A 20,953-nucleotide genomic window follows, 5' to 3' on the forward strand; every position below is an offset into this window, starting at 1 on the left:
GCAAACTCACAAACTGGCTGACAACCAGAATCAGTTGAATGTTCTGAGCAGGGTCGGCTCGAGTTATTGTTGGGCCCCAACCCAGTAAACACGCTTTGTAACCAACTGTAACTGTTCCGAATTTAAAAAGGAACAATCTTCAGTTAAATTTGTTTCAATTTTGTTCTAGAATTGTGCCGTCACATTAATATAATATATTTCCAGAACGCTGTCATGAATGTGCTTTAGAACAAATTAGGGGAAAAAAATTAATAACAGTTACAGAATTGATGTAGAACTAACCGATCACAGATGTTTTATAACATTTGATCCAACTTTGATCGAGAATTGTGCCGTAACGATACCAAAACTATATCTAGAACGCTGTTAACAATGTGTTTTAGAACAAATTAAGAACAAAACTTAGGACCTGTTACTAAATTAAATATTTTTATAACTTACAAAAATACGTGAACATTTGTATTAACTATATGAATATATGCGCACGTGACACTATATGTTTTAATTTATAAAAATCCAGCCGTAACCAAATATACTTGTATGCACTGAGTGGTCTGTAGGGTAATTATCGTTCGTTCTTTTAAAACGTTTTTTTTTTCACAAATAAATTTTCCGATTGAACTAAATATTTGTTTACAAAAAAGTATAAAGAAATCGATCGAAAGAAATAAGTTCTGTGGAATACGTGTCTTGAAAATCTATGTCCATTTCAGAGTGTAAATTTAATTGTTTATAAAGCTATCACTTAAAAACAGTTGCCTTGGTTCAAATATTTTGAAAAATAAACTTCTAAAATGACTTAGTTACTCGATGGATAATAACGTATTCTAGAACATGTCACTTTGTTTTAGAACCTTTACAGAACTGTTCTGTAGCCATGTTTGCTGAGAAGTGGGCCCAAAGCATCCAAATTTTTGCCACTCACTTTGAAGTCCCAAGAAAAAGAGAATGCTTTCAACCTTAATACTTTCGCCGTGAGGGTACCGTTATTTTTATCTAGAGGAAGTCATCTGAATTCTTCATGGTTTAACTCAGTTTTGAATTTGAAAGCGATCCACAGTTTATATGGTTCACGTTTTAGACTCTTCGAAAACGAAAATAATTCCGGAGAAATTTCCTTAGCAATTATATTAGGGTTTGCACTCTGAAAATACAAAATTTGTTCGAATTTGACATTTCCATTAGTGATGGGTATTTGGCCGATACCCGAATACACTGGGCTTTGGGCGGGTATCTAATGTGTCGGGTTAAACCCACGTACCTGGGCACGTGGGCACCTGGATAATTACAAAAATATTCGCGCATCCGGATCCCTCTACAATTTTCGGGTATGCACTCGAAAATAACAGAATTTTGCGTGTCATATGAAATTAAATAGAAATTTATTTTCCTTATGTCGTTTGCAAATAAATAACCTTTGATTCACACGCAAATTGATAGTTAATGTTAATGATAATTTTGTGTGGCATATTCCATATTATAATATTGCATACTTTTAGACCCAACTTACTTTTGACACTTTTCTTTGGTTATAAGCAGTTATAGGAATGTTTCGTTTCTTAGTATTTAGTAGAGATCCTCTCTAGGGCTCTACAGGGAGTTGAGACACGTATGCCCCTCCAATAGTCGCCGCTGTACTGGAACTTTGATATTTTCATGGGGCGCGAAAAGTTTGAAAACTGTTTGAACAGTTTTATTTTTTATTAATTCTTTTGTTTGTGAAATTGTTAAAGTGTATGTGTTTCAAAGTGAATATTATTTTTCCCTAACCTTAATAACTAACCTTCCCAAAAATGTATCATGTTCTTCTTCGATTTTTGTCTCTATTATGTATTAAATCCTCTTAAAAATAAAATTGTGATTTGAAAATAGCGCTAACTCGTGCTAATCAAAACGCATAAAAGTTTAACTAGTTCCGGTACAGCGGCGCCAATCAGATTTGGAGTACCCCTTGTCTCAACTCTACCTTGAGGATCTCTAGTATTTATAGGTATGCGTCTCGATGAACCTACATTTGAAAAAAATTCAAATTTATTCTTTCTTCTTCCTCTAAAAGTCTTTTACTTTTTAAATATTAACTTTTTTGGTGCGTTATTTCACATTCGTTTTTTAACACTACTTAGAGTGGATAATTGCGTTTAGATTGGCACAATTTACAAATAAATTTATAGACTTAATTGCTGACTGTAAATTCAAGTAACGCATTGTACATTTTGTATTTATTTGAATTTAATACTCAACTACCTTAAAATGTAATAAAGTGTCGCGTCCCTGAAAGAACAGATGCACATACGATTTTGCGATGTTATGGGATTGGTAGTCAAGTTACTTGAGTGCAGACCCTTTTCGAACTTCAACCAATCGCTGATCTCGAGCTTTCAAATTGAATCACTCTTTTCATATGGGAATTCACCGACGTCGAATAATATTTGTGATAATTAGCGATATAACTCAAGAGACTGTGTGGGTAGTTAATAAGTAGCGAGGCCGTTGGCCTGGAAATGAGCAAAAAATTAATTTATCATTATCTCTAAAAGAATACAATATCTGAAGGGTGGCAATACAGAACCAGATAACCATCAAAATCGGAATTTTTTTATAATGCAATTTTGTTATTTAATCATAAAAAGTTATCCAGTTTTGAGAACATAGATGAGTCAGTTGACAATCTCAAAGTGACGCTGATCACAAATTGGAATCGGCTCTGCTGCGGATTGCGATAATAAATGTAATCATCAATTTCAATAAAAAAATAAAAACATACTTCCGAGATGTTGAGTTTCTGAATGCGGGTGAAAGAAATAAGTTTTATCTTAAAAAATATAGCAAATGACGAGTAAATTGTCCAAGAATTTTAAGATTGCAATTTAACAAGTTTTGAAAGTCGGCTATCGGGGAGGGGTGCATAGCTCCCTCGATGCAGTTGTACACTGACATCCAGTGATTTCATTGACTTCATGTGAATTCAAGTAACTTCACGCCAGTGACTTCAGCGAAACTGTACACTTGAGTTCAGAACTTGTTATAACCCCTCAGCTTTCGGTAGAAAATAAAAATCAAATTTTCTATTTTTTAAAAACCCAAAAAACTTGCTTCCGAGATATGGGGACATTGTGTAAGAATAATAAATCCTTTATACAAAAAAATCGTTTTATTCTAGCAAATAAAACTTTAGAGAAATATCGATGCTGAAGGGGAGACATTATTTAATTACACATTATTATTATTATAAACATTATTACTATCCTCTAGTCCTAAGCTAAAATTTTAACAGAAAAATATTGGTTATCTAATCTAATTCTGTACTGCCACCCTTCATATCGCCAATTTCCATAAAAATTACTTAATTTAATATATTCGTTACTCATGTGGGTGTGTGTGTGTGTGTGTTTCAATAGGTTATACATACATCCTTTTTAGAGAAAAACATAATTACAGTCGAAGCTATCAATAAGGCTGCTACGAATAAGAGTCGAGTAATGTCGAGAGCTAATATCTAACTAACAAATATCTAGGTACTTTTCAAACATTAAAAAATATAATATTTAATTTTTTTTACCCTGTTCATGAAAAGTGAGAAACAGCTATTTTGTATGTAACTCCATTGAGAATTTGACAACGTGGAATTAAGTTTTGTTTACTTTTCTCTTACATCATTGATGATTAAGTAAAGAACAAATAAGCTCAAGATGCTACATGATATCAATATTTTAATTAATTTGGGAAGATATAATAATCGAAATAATATTTTTCACTTCGTAAATCCATTTACAAATGAGAATGTAAAAACATGTGTATAAATATAAAATTAGCCTTGTACAAGTATATGCAGGAAGCGGAATTATTTCACCATATTCAGCAATTTGTATTTTTTGTGGTTCAACAAAAGTATTATTTTTATAGCAACTCTGGATGAAAGATTCAACTTCAAAATTTAATTATATCGGCATTTATCGATCTTTTACGTTAATCTTTTACAATATTTCGTTAAGAATATATCAATTTATTATATTTAAGTTTATAATTCATTCATCTGTTTCAGGTGGCCTTTTACGAAATTCTGAATGGCTTATGGGTGCGCAATGGATTGCAAATTAAGGGCCAAGCAATGACCTATGTTCAGTCGAATTTCTGCAATTCCATGGTAGATGCAGATATTTATCTCCTGCAAATTTGTGCAATGAAACTGCAACCGGATGTTTTTCTCAAGACAATTATTGAGAAGTAAGAACAAATTATTTTGTAATCAAAATCAGTTCTTGGAGTATGTTTCCAGGGTTGCTCAAGAAACAGGAAAATGAGAAAACCAAAAAAGTAAAAGAAATTTTGAAAAGTAAAAAATTTTCCCCGCCACATATGTAAATTTCTTTTATGATTTGGACAATTGTACTATCAGCTGTGCTGATTTTTCAAGTTTACTCATAAGTTATTTATTTATTAATTTAGTGATTTTAGACCATCGAGGTTTCAAACATTTATTTGTAGTTTTACGGTTTTTTTGGGGAATCCTGTGTAACAGTCTGAAAATTAGGGTATTTTTGGGGATTTTTCGGGGAATTAAAATAATAACGAATGTTTCCAAGACTTTTGTGGATTATTAAGTTACCCTTGAAGTATAAAAGAAATATATTTCAGCCTGATATATCAATAATATTTTTATTTTTAATGGTGGATGCCCGACCTCTCCAAAGTCGACAAATCAAATTGCCCGATTTCTAGCTTCTTACACGTGAGTCTAAAATAAACAAATCAAACAGATTTTTAAAGTTTAGATTCTTAGTTAGCCGGGGAACCAAAAAAATTTACGAAAATATTAACATTTCACAAGATGACGGACATTTGAAAAAAATCCGATTTTTACCCCAAAATTTGCTTGACATTGTTTAAAACAAATTGTTGAAACAATTTTTTTCAATTTGGAGTGATTCACCGGCAAATTAAACATTTCAGCAATCTATATGCGCAAGTTCAAGCCGATCGGTCAAATACTTTTAAAGCTATGAGTCGGGTAATTTTTTAAACTATGAAACCGAGAAAAACATGTTTAAAAATGTACATAGTGAAATTTGTCTTACGGGTTCCAATTGTTACTTGGCCATTCCGGGAGCATACATTAAGCCCACTTCTTCTTCATGGAGCTGGTTTATTTCCAAAATCAATTGTTTTCGGTATTGCTGATTGGCTGCGATTTTTTTTACTTGCGCGTAGCTAGACCTTGTGTGGGTTGGATGATGGCCCGAACGGCAATGCGCTGTTTCGGGCATAATGTAAATAATCGGGTCTTTGGGATGTCAAGCTATCCTTTTAGTCCCGCTATAGGGGATTCCCCCTTTAAAAAATGTGTGTGAAATTAAATGTGTCCAAATGTCAAAATTAAAAATCAATACAAATTTATATGTTTTCTAATTTAAACATCATCAAATTTTATACATATTTCCAAATTTGGATTCCATTATGTTGAAAAAAAATATTTGTTAATTTCAATTTTTTACATTTCAGGGTTCGAATCTTGTAATCTTAATAATTGGGACTCTTTTTGATAAAATTAAGTTTTTAAGTTTAGATAGCCACAGCAATGAAAAAATATTTTTTCATGTAATTCAATACAAATCTTTGAATTTGGACTTCACCAAATGGAAAAGGCATTGCAATTTAAAAGAATGCTTTTAAAATCTCCCGTTTGTAATCTTGCCAAAAGTGAGTCTTCAATTTTAAATATCATTTGCTTTCAAATTTATTTGAAGATTTCAAGTTCAAAAATATTTGCAATCTCTACAATTCGCCAATTTAAAACGCTTTTAGATTCAAACGTAATTAATTAATACATTTTGTATTTGAAAAGTTGTAGTAAAACATGCTTATGCATGTTCAGCGTAGACAATCACATATTGTTCAATTTCTACTCTTCACTTCAAATTGTTTAAGTTTGAATACTTCCAATTTTTAATTTCGCATGTTTAAAATAAGGAAATAAATAATATTACATGAAATACATGCAAATTTAAGATTTAACTAATAAATATTTGGGTCCAGAACATTTGGTTTAAAACAAAAATAAATCGGGAATTTTTTATTCCCTTTCCTGTCGCAATCTTGTTCTTCTGTTACTATAATTATAAACTTAAATAAGGTTTTTTTTGTTTTTTCACAGGTTCCATGTGAGAGAATGGATGAGTCTTAGTCTTTATCACGCACCTCAAAACGAATATCTCGAAGGAGAACATGATACTCCGATGCTGGAGAGTTGCTTGACTTTTTTGGCTACCTTACTTAATATTCGCACGAATTTAGGTAAAAATTTTAATTTTATAGTTTTAAGAATTAAAAAGTATTTATTTCATATTTGTCTCTATTTAAAATTAGAAAAAATGTTATATTCAATAGTTTATAAAAAAATCTCTTGCAGGTCTTTCCGACGCTGAAATGGCGGGTCTAGAGATGGTGACTTTGTTATGTATGGGAGACAAAACACACAGTCAATTAATGGAATTAATGCCAGAACGATGTGGCACGACTCAAAACAGAGATTTTGAAACGATTCTGAGAGATGTGAGTCTGATATTGCTAAGAAATACAAAAATAATTTTAACAAAAACTGGTCTTTGAATGGTCTTAAGCACTAACGAATGTCTACATTCAGACTTGACCAGTCGGTAACAGGCTGCGCTATAGAAAGATTTTCTAGTTATTCTCTCCCTTGGGCAAAAGTCGAAGCAAATGTAAACACCAGAATTTTTTCCAGCAATTTAATCTTTGATTTCTCGATCAACAGGTGGCAGATTTCAGAGCTCAGAATACCGAGGCGAGTGGAAACATGCAACAAAGAATGTATGGCCCCAAGCATCGAGTTTGGGAAGAATCATTCGATCCTTTGCATGTTTCCCTGAGAACAGTACATCGAAAAGACTACCAAGTAGCCATGGATCGCTTCATTAAATAGTAGGAATTTATCTTTACTTAAAATGAATATACATTCTTTTACAATACAACATTTTAATTTAGCTTGAAAGTTGTATTCTTATTTTCAAAACCTATCTTTCAGTGTAAAACAGTCTGGCAATATAAAGAACGGCGCGACACCCTGGCCACCATTCCGCCACCCAGTTCCAGTTTCATCGGATTACGAGGATCCAAGACTCGTTCTGCGATCGAAAGTCTTCCACTCGATGATATATATTATTCTGTACAAGTCTGTCAATGGACACAATGTTTCGGAGAACGTAATGGCACTTGCTATTTATCTTATGGAGTTGGCAGTGATGAGTGCGGAAGTTCCAGATGAAGCTGTGAGTTACCTACATTTATAAGTATTCAAAGTCAACCGCATAGTTAACAATAATTTGGTTCCTTCTTTTCAATTATTTCTAGAGGAAATGGTGAAAAATCTGTGCAAATTGGATTTCCAAAGTTTAAAAAATAATAAGTTGAATTTTTATCTTTTTCAATTGTGACATCATTCAATTTACAATGCGTAATTCGAAAATCTTCTTCTTTTAAAGTGTTTTAATTTTAGGTTCTTAAGAGGTATTTAGAAGTTTTGAAAAGATTCGATGTTAATTTAAAGCTTCAAATTATTTCAAATCATTTAAACGAAGTGCGTACCGACAAAATTCGGCTATTTGCACCGAACTTTAGGTGGAAATAACCACGACCTAATTTAAAACAAAGTGTAGATTTTTGCAGATAAAAAAAAATTAGAAACTTTTTAAGAATTGTGAAAGGCTTCAAAAGAATAAAAACATTTTCGTAAGATTCCTAGGAAAATTGAAAATCATTTTTCATTTCGGAATATTATTTTAAAAGAATATTCTAAAAGATTTCCAACATTGTTAAAAAAAAATTTGCAAGATTTTAAGAAATTTTTTTTTAATTTGCAGGATATTCTTTAAAAAAATTTTAAATAATTTTAAAGTTAAATCAATTTAAAACAACTTCTAGATTTCTCGAGATTTTGGAATGAAATTTTGAAGTTTTCAAGGATGTTTAAACTGCTTAAGAATAAATTAATTTAAGTTCTGATTTAAAAAGTGTGCAGTTTAAAAAAAACATTTTCCATTTTCACGTTTCGAGCTTAAATTATTTAAAAATAATATAATTTTGAAAGTTTGAAAGTTCATTGATTCCCTAATTTAGAACATTGAAAATGATAACGTTGGTTTATATTTTTAGAATTGAATCTGAATCTTTGAACTCATTAGTTTTTTGTTCATTTTAAATTCTAAATTTTACAGTTCATCCGATTTTCTTTTAAATTGTTTAATTGAGTTGAATTGAGTCCCATTTTTAGTGCTTTAATTTGTAGATTATTTTTTATCATTGCAAATGAAAATTTTTTTAGCTTTGCAGTTCGAATCTTTTAATTTGATGGACCATGAAAAATGTTTGCAAACCAAGAAAAAACCGGAAAATGTCTGGGAATTTTCTAATTTGGTTAAAACGGCGTCCCTGATTATTATATGTACGATACAGCGCATGAGAACATTGCATTGGGAATTAAAAAAAGACAAATGTAGCGTAAGATTAATTTCTCTGATTCCAATTTAGAATTGTACAATTTTGAATGTCTAGATCCTGCATGGTTTCTTTCTGAAAACATAAATTTAAAAAAACCTGAACTCTTCATTATTTTGTAAACAGTAAAAACTACTGTTATTAGTAGTAGTAGTTTCATTTTAGATGTTCTATGCCGGCATTTTCTATTTTGAACGTGTGTCGCTAATTAATTTTAAAATGATTCAGTGTTGTTGGTTAGCAATTGAACTTTTTCAGTTTTTAATTTATCTAATTAAAAAATATTTACTCCCATCAGCGTTTCCCTTCTGAAAGCATCCAATTTTTTAAGTTTTATTTTGAATCTGTCTTTTTATTGACATAAATATAAAATTAATTATTTTGAAAACATAAATGAAAATGCTTTATTTTTATGTTATGAAAACCTTTAATTTTTTAATTGTAGAATATAAGGCATAAGATTAAAAATAGCCCAATTTTTGTGGCTTCCACTTTATAAGTGTGCATGTAAAATTTCAAATGTTTTTCAGCTACAAGTGATCTAATTTGAAAGACTTGGAATTTCGATTTATTTATTTAATTATGAAGTTTTTTATTCCAAATTTTTAATTTTCAAACGCTGCACTCTGAAACGCAAGCCACTGTTAAGGCTTTCAATTTTATATTGTTTAAATTCAAACGATTTGAATATGAAATTAATCTATTCAGACTTTCACTTTAAAATATTACAGTTGAAACAGGATGATCGCAGTTCTCAGGGAAAACTTGGAAATGTTAAGCAATATTGTTGGTCAGGAATATCAGGGATTTTGAAAAAATACTGTAAAAATTCGGGGAATTTCGACAAGTAGCACTCTAAATGATTTATTATAAATAATATTAAATTTAAAAATGTAATTTGTATTATTTAGTTCCATTTCTAAAAAATGCTTTCTTAAAAATTTTACAAGATTATGTTTCCGTTCTTTAAATATTAACGGTTAGGAAAAATGAGTAATTGACCACGCAAAAATGAAGAAAAGATTATTGAATTTTAAAAATAAAGTTTTACGGCCATCCTGTTGAAAGATTAGAAAATAATATTTTCCAATAATTTTAATTATTTCTGCGTTTAATTATTCGATGTTAAACGCTCCTATTTATAGATTTATCGATTATTAAGATTTCCAATTTGCCAACGCAGTGCATTTTTTTTTTATTATTATTTTGGGTGAAATGATATTTCGGTCAGTCTAAACGGTGATCTATATACATATACTGTCTTTATTTTTATAGTATTGTTTTAAAATTGATCAATCGCACTAATTTAAAATTATTTGTTGAATTGCAAACATGACATTGTCTCTTTGTCATGAAATTAATCTCAAATCAAAACCATTCGAAACGAGTAAAAACAGATATGTGAACTAAATAAATACTGTGAAATAATGCGAGTGAAAAATAATAAATATTTTGTATTATTATTAATAATTTTAACTAACTGAAGAAAAATCTTGAATTGTGCAGAGTAATCCACTGTGTCAGTACAACAGTGGAGATTCTCCTCGTGTGATTAAGGACATGGACTTATCCAGTTGGTTTGCAAGTGACGATTTGTCCGAAAATCTTCGAACGGTTGTACCTCGCGTACTTCTGATGCAGGAACCCGACCATAAAAGCATGAGTAGCGAGTACTGTACGTAGTTTCTTCTACTTTTATCTTTCGTCAATTTTATCAGTATCAGGCAGTTATTAACAAATAACATATCAAATTTCCAGGTGACTTTGATTGGGAAGTTCAAGGAGAAATGACTGAAGTAGCTTCTACTCTAATGTTAGACGATAGTGCTGAGGAAAGCACTTTAGCCCTCGCTTTAAGGACTGTAGACGGAAATAGTGACACCATGGGTGAATCTGCTTCACTTCCAGCTTTGCCTTCCACAAATGGTGAGAAATCCTTTTTTTAAATTTAATTTCTGAAGCTGATCCTGTTTCTTTCTTTTATAAATTTCAAGTTCTCTTTTTTGTTTATTCATTGTAGAGATGTTTTATTTGATTTTGATAACTACTATTGGGCCAGGGCATAAAATGTTTTCAATTTTCGGACTACACATGAACACACGGACTTTTATATTCCGACCCCTCCCCCCACAGAAGCTAAAGAAATGTTAACCGCAATTGGCCAAAAAAATTATCGATGTGCAATTATGCATAATTAAAACAAGCTGCACAGGCAGATACACTCCAGAAAGAGGAGAAATGGGGCTTATGTTACAAAACTAATCATAGTTTGTAAAAATTTCATAAATATTTTTCAGGTTGCCAGTTAAAAAAGTGAGGTGAGGTTTACCGTACTTCACCTTATATCCCGTATATGTATGATTTCTTCTACAAGTATAAATTACCTTCATATATAAGCTCTAAACGACTATTTAAAATTGATTTACACATATATTTAATTATAAACAACTCCATAGAAAATACCATATTGAATTTTGTCTTTCATTGGTACAATGCCACCTACGATTAATTTCGCTTCTCGAACTCCATAAGGAGGGCTGTCACATGAATAGTTGAACTTTCAACTAAAAAGGTCAATCTTAAATCAAAAATGCAATATGTTAAAAAACAAACACGTGAGGCTTCAACCACTAAAATTAATTTTGATTAAAGTAGTTCAACTTTCGACCAATATTTGGATTTTCAACCAAAAAACATGCATTCTCAACGAAAAAGTTAATAGTAAACTTTTCAAACAAACAAAAATTATTTTCAACAAAATATTTTAATCCTCAACCAAAACAGATTAATTTTGAAACAAAAGATTTTTCATTCAAGGAAAATAAATTTTAACACAAAAATATGAAATTTCAACCAAAAAATTTCATTTTTAAGCGAATAGTTAAATTTGCTACCCAAAAAGTCGAATAAAAAAAACGGGTTTTCAATGTTCCAACTTAAAAAATTCCCCGGCAACTCCTTTTTCAACCTAGAGGGTTTCTTCTTGGCTTAAAATGTCTATAATTGATACGTATATTACCCTATAAGTAACTCCATAACGTCAAAATGGGCTCTTTCCTTGCGGAGCATTACATTTTTAGATTACAAAATAATAGTTAAAATAAATATTGAAGTTCTTTTTCAATAGTCTGAAAAAATGAAAATTTTGCTTAGAAAATAAATTTAGTTATCGACTGTATACTATTTGATTCCGAACGATACACTTTTGGATTCCGACTAAACAAAGTGTGTAGGACTATGCAACATTGTATGCCCTGCCCTATAGCCTTTCTTCTCAAAGAGATCTTACATTTACAAGATGTTTGCAGTACGCATGGCATTTAATCTTGAATTTGAATTAATAATCCCAAACTTTTACTCTTCGAAAACGGACTGGAACGTTTCTTTCAGTTTGAATTTGCGTTACTGTTTTGTAGATGAATATGGCATGGCTATTGTACCTGAAGATGGAATTGTTGCCATTCCTCATGGCAACAGTGAAGATGACTTAATACCATCTCTGCAAAGAGCTTTGCCACCATCCATCGAAGAATCCATGGCCCTTGCCCTTGAATTACCTCCTTCACCACACCGTATGTTCTTTCAGTTTATTCCGTCTTAGTAACGCTGATACCAACCTTATTAACAAAAACTTATAATATCCGTACACTCTAAATTAATTTTTTCTTTATTTTTTTTTATGATTTAAGAGATAGATGCAAACTTGACTTCCTTCAGAATTAAATATATGGATTGGTTAAAAGATGATTATAACCTAAAGTGCAATTTTTCTTTTTTCTTCAAAAAGATCATTTAGGTAGTCAACCCGCTTTGCCACCAACACCTCAACGTCCAGCTGTTATGGCCGGAAATGAAGTGGTGGCGGTTCAAACCCTCGAGTTAGAAAGACCTTATCCACGACTCACCACATCTGAAATAGTAACGACTGAAATTGTACCGTCGACATCTAATACTCAGAGACACTTGAGACACAGGGATCCTCAAGTAAGTAAACTTTATTTTTGAAAATACATTTTTTTAATTGAGAGATTAATCCCTGATGCGACCGAGAAATGATAGTGAATATATTTCTTTACAATAAGTTTTTAAAATTTGAAATTAGTAAAAAAACTAAATTTTTAACTGTTTGATTCAGAAGGTTACAAATTTGAAAATGTGCAATATTTTACGTCTTTATTTAAAACATGTCAGCGAATCACTTTTTTTAAAATGACTGAGTTCCCTTTCTAAAATATGGTTTGAACTGAAAGCCAAATTAAAAGCCAAAATATGTGAAATTTTTGTAAATGAAATCCTTGCGAATTCAATGATTTCAAATTAAAAACATTAATATTTAAGCAATCATAGCATAGAAATGTTCAATGAAAAAAAAAATGAATTTTAAAGTTTATGAAATTGATCCCTATAAGATCCTACAATATGCAAATCTATTTCGAATAGAAAGCTTTAATAGTTGCACAATTTTTTACCTGGAAAACCCTGGAGAGGTCCTTGCATTTTTCTTGTAGTCAGTCCTAGAAATATTATCCCCTTAATGAAAAAAATAAGCTTTTAAACTTGTTATCTGCTGAACGTAGAAAGACTGTTGAAGCTGCGTTATGCAATATACGCTTTAAAAAAGTGCGCACATAGGTGGAGAAATATTATTGCTTAACTATTTAAAGAACTTTCTGTATATAATCAGTACTGTAATGCTGAAATTTATGTTGAACACTGTGTTATCAAAAAAAACTCAATGTACGATTCATGACATTGGTTTTTTTTTGTACGATGAGATGAGAATGCATTGACGCACTGAGTATGGGACTCGACCTAAAAAACGGCAACACCCACTAAACTTACTTCTTCTTCCTGTTAACACATGCACCCGGAATCCAATTTCACATTACTTCAGGAACATGGGTGTAACAGTTGTAGTCTAGGCCTCGGCGTCCTGCTATATATGCTACCTTGGTCTTCTAAACCTCTCAGCCCCAACCATAATGTATGCATCGTCCTCAGCAACGTGACAGTATCACCCAACAGGCTAGTTGGCCTTCAAATCATATTGGGCCTGACTAGTTACTGCTGTCTGTTTTGTAACTTCCTCGACAAGGCTGCCTTCTTAAACGAAGAGCATCGCATGGACCCCGACAGATGATCGGTTCGGAGCTCTCCTTTTCTGGGGGCGCAGAGCTGGCACTGAGGTGTGATAACCCTTGAAGTTCGCTGCCAAGTGGCTGAAGGCCATACAGCGTTAGCGTCTCATCACCTCCGTCTTCTTTCGGGCTCTGCAGGACACCCATCCCACCATCAAGTTCCCCGTACGTTGGAGTTTCGCCGCCAGATCTTCATTCAATTTCACATACTCTTTGTGGTGTTCACTTTTACGTCAATCAGAACATCACCGTTTCTCGTTTGCCTGACACCCCTGATTTTTACAATAAAGGTATCAGATTTTACCTTTCGTTTGAAGTCCTTCAGAACCTTTGCATAGCTCAAGCCCTAAGCTGGTTTTAACAAAACTGCTTCAGGCAAACCGCGTCTGTTGGAAACCCTACTTCTTGGTGGACTTGAGTTCCAATGAGACCCCTCCAGGCTCTTTCTTGGTTGTTGAGGTAGCCGCTGCATCAGTGCCGGTCCTGTGCTTCTTCACTCGCGGTCTGGTGGTGTTTGTCTCAAGAGAATTCAGGGTGGATTCCCTCACTCTCTTTCCATAATGGGGTATGGGAATTACCATAGCTTCTTCGGTCTGGATCCCCTTGTGAATCGTGTCCTTCTTCAGAGTTGCTTTCTTCACCTTCTTATCGATGGTACAGCCAACACCTAGCGGTACAAGACCTTAGTGCCACTTGGCGTGGATTACAGCACCATTCATTTTTTTAACCTTTTTTCACTTCTAGCATTCCATGCCTGCTCGGCATGAACCAGTTTCTCTTTGAACTATAAAATCCTGCATCTTTTCCAGAATGCTCTGCAGCTCTTTGATGAGTTCAACGTTCTCGTCTGCATAACAATCCGCGATATTCATATCCCTCCTTACCTCCGTGTTTTAGCTCATGTCCAGGTCCTCTAATACATCCAACCCTTCTCATAACTCTTCACACACACTTTGTTTCGGTTTTATTTTTTTACTGGACTCCATGTTGTTTCCAAGAGTAGCTTAGGAAAATGGGTCCGCGCCCGCAGAGCCTCGCATGCGAGTATTTTTTCGGTACGGTTTTTCTTTTTTTTTTTTCCTCGGTACGGTTGTTCACAATTGAGCTTGGGGCTTTTCCTTCGAGACAATCCCTGTACCATTTTCCGAAAATGTTTATTCAGTTTGCAGATATATTCAGCAGTAACACTCGGTACAGGGACCCTCTACGTTCAAACCGTGGGCGCTCTCGATAGCCTTGGTCAAAGGCATAGCAGATACATAGTACTCATTTTGGATATTGTGGAACTAAAAAAGTATCATGCGAAAATGTTCGTACACCCCAAAAGTCTGGTTTTATGGTAAAAGAAAAAACGTTTTTTCGTAGGTGCATGTATATAATCCGACAGGCCCACAAAAAAGAAAGTTGTCTGCACGAGACAAGTGACTAGGCTACCCTAATGGATTTTTGGGCCGCTGAATCCGAATATGGTCTTAGAATTTGCCCTGCACGTCCCAGTTTTCGCCTAGATGCAAAAAGTAGGGAAAAGCCTAGAGATGTTCTAGTCACACAGGCAATACAACAAATTTGTCAGCACGAAAGAAGTGATTAGTTTACTCTTATGGATCTTGAGCTGCTGAATCCAAATCTGTACTCAGAATTTCTCCTACATGTCTCAGTTTCCCCCTAGATGCACAAAGTATGGGGAACCTAGGGATATTCTGGATATTATTTTATTAATACCAGTATGCGGAAGAATAAACGTACTGGCGTCATATTCTTATGTTTCGAGACACGTGAAGGCCAAATTCATCCAGAAAAATGTCCTAGTGTGTTTACCGTTTCCCCTAGCTAGGATGAATCTAGGGAAATTGAAGGTCTTGCGCATGTTATACTGAGTTAGGAAGCAAAAAATAAGAAAAATGCTGTTTCCTCTGCAGTTTTGCGCACTCAATCTAAATTTGATCACTAAATTTTTCGAGCTTTTACCATTTTCTCCCTAGATGCAAAAGTAGGGAAAAGCCTAGGGATTTTCTGTTCACACAGGCCATAAGAAAATTTACCTGCAAGAAACAAGTGACTAGGCTAACCTTATGGATTTTGAACCGTTGAATCCAAATCTAGCCTCAGAATTTCTCGTACACGTCTCATTTTTCCCCTAGATGCAGAAAATTGGCAAAAACCTAGGGATATTCTGGACGTTATTTGGATAATACTGGTATAAGCGAAAATACACATGGATGTTATATTCTTAAGTGTCGCGACTTATAGAGACTTAATTTGTACACAGAAATTCTCTAGTGTGCCTTCTGTTTCCCCTAGCTTGGGTAATTCTATGGAAATTGAAGGTCTTTCTCATATTATATAGATTTGTACAGGGGAAAAAATCCATATCTTTTGCAGATTTGCGTGCTAAATCTAAATTGGAATCCCAAATTACCAAATTACCCCTAGAATTACTCCAGCTAGAGGAAATAGAAGGCACACTGAAGAATTTCTGTGTACAAATTAAGGGCATGCTCTTCGTGACCACGTGACCAAACTAGTCCCCGGATATGAGAATTTTTTTGGTGTTCACTGTGTCCACACAGATTGAGATATCGTGTTTAAAATTTGACAGATTAAATAAAAAGCACTAAAGAACGTTTGTATACATTAATGTGTTTATAGTTTTAAAGAAAGTTTATTTATAAATCGATGAAAAAGGATATTACCATTCGAGTTATAGCACTATGCAGATAATTTTTGGTTTGATGCATTTCGGATTTTTTGGTTCGCGTATATTGAGCACTGACACCAGTTTTGGACTAAATCGTCTAAACCTTAAAAAAAATACTCGAAAATTCGTCCAAGTCCCATCTTGAGAAATGTTCATCGTCAGAAAATAATTTAAATTCTCTAATGGTTATATATTCTTGTAGATTTTGTGTACTGGTATGAAACAATTCCAAGAATAAAAATAAAATTTCGCCCGGGGGCGAAAGACAAGTCGAGTCCGACGCTGAGTCCCGCTGGTTGGTTCACTTTCAACAATAGTTATCAGCTGATCGATTCAACGTCAAGAATTATGGAAATTGGTTGGAGAACTCCGACGAGTAAATTTTAGCACATTGCTGGTGCTGCTATGTTTCCAATTTGAAATTTATCTTTCATTTTTAGGACCAAAAAAATGGAAATCATTTTACACCGAAATTTCATGAACGAACTTAGTCACTTGATCTCGACTTTATCGACGTTCAAAGTTTCTTTTTTTCTCCGCTAGAAATCGCTAAAAATGCCCAAAAAATAATGATAGGTTACGTGTGTGCAGATACTTATTTGTTGATTTGCAACGAAGGTGCAAATTTTATTGCTTATATTAATTTTTTTCAAGGTTTAGACGATTTAGTATAAAATTGGTGTCAGTGCTCAATATGAGCGAATAAAGAAATCTAAAATGCATCAAATCAAAAATGATCTGCAAAGTGCTATAACTCGAATGGTAATATCCTATTCCATCGATTTATAAATAAACTTTCTTTAAAATTACCAATATATTGATGTATATAAACGTTCTTTCGGGCTTTTTATTTTATGTGTCAAAGTTTAAACACGATATCTCAATTTGTGTGGACGCAGTGAACACCAAAAAACATGTTCATAACCGGGGACTAGTTTGGTCACGTGGTCACCGAAGAGCATGACCTTAAGTATCTGCAAGTCGTTGCACTTAACAATATAATATCGATGTGTCTTTTTTCGCGCATACTGGTATTATCAAAATAACGTGCAAATTATCACTAGGGTTTTCCTTATTTTTTGCATCTAGAGGAAAACTGAGACGTGCAAAATAAATTCGGAGGCCATATTTGGATTCAACGGCTCAAAATCCATAAGGGTAGCCTAGTCACTTGTCTGGTGCAGACACTTTTTTTTGGTGAGCCTGTGTAATCTATAACTCAACCATTTTTCATTCGATGTACATTTATTTTTTGTTTGAAAGTAGAAAAACACCTTTTTAACCATACATTGTTCATTTAATCACGGAAAAACATCACGAAGCTACATGGAGCGACCGGGGCAAGAGCTGCCACTGCTTTTGACACGAACGGTTAGTGTCAAAATAAAAATTTTTAAAATAGCAAGAGCCAAAGTTGTCAACGCAGTGACCGATTGATAATTCTCACGAGCCGCTCGTGCTAATGACAACAGCAGCGCGAGCTCGGTAAGTGTTGCGCTTATCGATAATTCTCACTAGCCGCTCGTGCTAATGACAACAGCAGCGCGATCTCGGTAAGTGTTGCGCTTATCCCGGCCAGTTTTTGGGGTTGACAACAATCTCTCGTGTTAACTTTCAATAGCGGGTGGTGTCAAATAGCTCTAACGTTAAGTGAAAATCGCGCTTGTCGCTCGACTCATTCGCCGCAATACCGAATGCTGAAAGTATTAAGGGAAAACGTGACATGATCAAATGTAGTTTTATCATTTAACTGAAAATTTAGAAAAGAGAAATTTGTGCAACTTTTTAGAAATGCAAGAGACTTTTCGAATTAAATTTTCAGATTTTAGTTGTTCATATTAAAATTCAACTTTTAATGACTTTTTTAGTAAGCGAACTCATAAAGTGCGCTCAAATCATTTTAATTTTCGCAATACAATCTAAAGAAAATATTTTTGAACAGAACTTCCGAATTAGAATCGGACTTTTTACTAGTGGGAATATAAAATTAAAAGTCATAAAAGTACATGAAGGTTAAGTAAGGTATGGTTTGAACTTAGCAAAATTTGTTTCTTTATGGGCTAAAGTAGAATGTCTGGTAATCCTTTACATTTATCAAATGTATTATCAACGCATAAATATTATCATTGTTTTATACATAACAAGGTTTAAATATTTTTGAGGTTAAATGTGATGAAAAATTATTTACTCTGATGTTATAAACAATTACGATGTGCATATGCAGGTTCATTCATCTCGATCAGCTGATGCTGCTCATAGCACAGTTAGTATATTGCTGCGAATCAGTCGAGCGATAAGCGCGTTTGTCACTAAACATTAGAGCTATTTGACATCACGCGATATTGAAAATTAACACGAGAGATTGTTGCCAATCCCAAGAAAGGGCCGTGGTAAGCGCAACACTTACCAAGCTCGCGCTGCTGTTGCCATTAGCACGAGCGGCTCGTGTGAATTTACGAGCGGGCAGTGTGTTGGCAACTGTGGCTAGTGCTATGAAAAAAAATTATTTTAACACTAACCGCTCGTGCCAGAGTTTCTTCGTGTACAATCGAAAATATTTCGAGTTTTCTCATTTTTTTCCCGATTTTGTCAAATCTAAAAACAATTTAATGACGTTTTTCGAAATGCTATAATTTTTTGCTGTTAATATATTGAAAGTGCGTTCAATTCCGCGTGTAATTAGTTTTTTTTAGGATTGGTTGGAATTTGGCTGAGTTATTGAACACTATTTGTAGTATTTCATATTTTTTACTATTAGAACTGAGTACTGCTTCAGATATAACGAGTCAAAATGCCCTATCAGCTTTTACTGTATTTGGGAACTCAGTTGCTAAATTAGCTTCAAATTCCATGACTCAACCAAATTTCAACCAATTCTAATTTTAAAAAAGCTCATTAAATGCAGGCGCGCACACTCCCTCCGCCACCGGGGTAGCGACGGGCTATTTTCTTATTTAAAAAATGTTTTTTCTTCATTTTTACTTAAAATCATGAATTGTTTAGTATTATTTTCAGTAAAACCTACATTTTTCAGCCCATCTCACCCCCCCCCCCCCCCCCCCCCCCCCTAGTTTGGGTAGCAACCGCTACTTTTCATACATGGTTTGTGCGCCCCTGTTTAAATGCGCAATTGGGCAAACTATTGCATTTCAAAAAGCTCATTAAATTGTTGTTAAAGTCGAAAAAAATCCTAGGAAAATAGCGAAGTCACGATTTATTTATATACATACACATACAAAAAACGAAGTTTTTACCAAAAAATTAAAATTGGAGTATATGACAAATTTCCACTAATAGATCTACAATTTCGACAACGTTTCGTAAAAAGTATTTTGTTACTGTAATACAGTGTATTTTATAAATGGTTCCATAAGTTGAATTGAATGCAATTTTTTGATAAGGTTAATTTTAATAATTAAAAAAAGGTACGTTTGAAAATTAATTTTTTTTTGGCTGGAGAACCTGGAGAAGTCCTGGATTTTTTAAAGAAACAATAGACATCCTGCATTACGCAATTATATATTTAAATTAAGTCGCCGCAAGATTTCCAGTTTAAAACTTACATTATTCAAAATTGTAAACTATCATGTACGATATGTAATTAATTTAAAAACTTTCAAAACTAATTAATTTTAGATTGAAAATTAATAAATAAGACCATTTTCAAGTAAACTTAAATTTCTTCAACTTTGACAGTTTGACACAAACTAGGTACGAAAATATTTTAATTTGAAATATGTCTCTGTAAAAGTCTTGAAATAAAAGGTGCTTAATTTTAAGGATTTCTATTTAGGAATTGTTCGGGCGAGTGGGATATGGTGCCGGACTTTGAAATAAATGTCCTGAAATTAAAATTGAAATGTGATTTTGATGCCTGTATATTTTGGCGAAAACCTCACATTATCGGGCTACAAATTTCATTCCTCAAAAACCCTTTTTGACTATGTCATTATTTTATATTTAATTAATTCGTTGGTCTCGCATATCAGTCAGCGTACCCCATACCATGGGGGCATGGTATGTAAAGAGAATCCTTGAAAGTATATTTTAATTGGAAATTTTAATTATAAATGGAAATACATTTATTACCTTTATAATAACAATTTTATATATTTGTAGGCTATAATCACCAATTTTACGTAATAGTCTCTTTCAAAGAAATAAAACGTGAACTTGGTACTTGCAGTATTATTAAATATAGCATCAAATTTCGATTTTCGTAATTATCTGTATAAATTTATTATAAGCAACCTCGAATTTTATTAAAGAGAACAGACATAAGGGTTATAAAATTATTAAAATTACGAGATTCACAAGATAGCTAGTTTTTTTGAGTTTTTCTACATTATTGACCAAATTAACGACCTGTTATCAAGCACTGTTACTATCTCCACAAAATACTGGGGCATCATGCCCTGCATGTCGTGTTGCAAGCTTTCCTTGAAATGTAAGGATTCTTTTGTTTCAACGCTGGAAGGGTCCCAACCTTCACCGCGAACATCAAGTTATTACGAGGGTAGTTCAATAAGTCCTTAGAATGAAGTATAAAAACAATTTTTTTTGGGTAAATTTTTTTTTATTTTTCAACATAATCTCCTTGGAGCTC

At 33.2% G+C, this 20,953-nt stretch overlaps 1 protein-coding gene across 1 annotated transcript in view; it reads left to right on the forward strand.

Annotated features, from left to right (window-relative positions):
* The window catches only part of LOC117177906 (E3 ubiquitin-protein ligase Ubr3), a 69,073-nt gene that overhangs the window by 37,493 nt on the left and 10,627 nt on the right, over positions 1–20,953 (forward strand). The window contains exons 10-18 of the mRNA XM_033368991.1: positions 4,043–4,224; positions 6,152–6,291; positions 6,407–6,549; positions 6,773–6,939; positions 7,043–7,286; positions 10,018–10,186; positions 10,270–10,437; positions 11,928–12,083; positions 12,299–12,495. Of these exons, the coding sequence (XP_033224882.1) occupies positions 4,043–4,224; positions 6,152–6,291; positions 6,407–6,549; positions 6,773–6,939; positions 7,043–7,286; positions 10,018–10,186; positions 10,270–10,437; positions 11,928–12,083; positions 12,299–12,495 (1,566 nt within the window). The remainder of the gene's footprint in view (positions 1–4,042; positions 4,225–6,151; positions 6,292–6,406; positions 6,550–6,772; positions 6,940–7,042; positions 7,287–10,017; positions 10,187–10,269; positions 10,438–11,927; positions 12,084–12,298; positions 12,496–20,953) is intronic.

The sequence above is a fragment of the Belonocnema kinseyi genome, chromosome 8 (assembly GCF_010883055.1).
Source record: "Belonocnema kinseyi isolate 2016_QV_RU_SX_M_011 chromosome 8, B_treatae_v1, whole genome shotgun sequence".
Lineage (NCBI taxonomy): Eukaryota > Metazoa > Arthropoda > Insecta > Hymenoptera > Cynipidae > Belonocnema > Belonocnema kinseyi.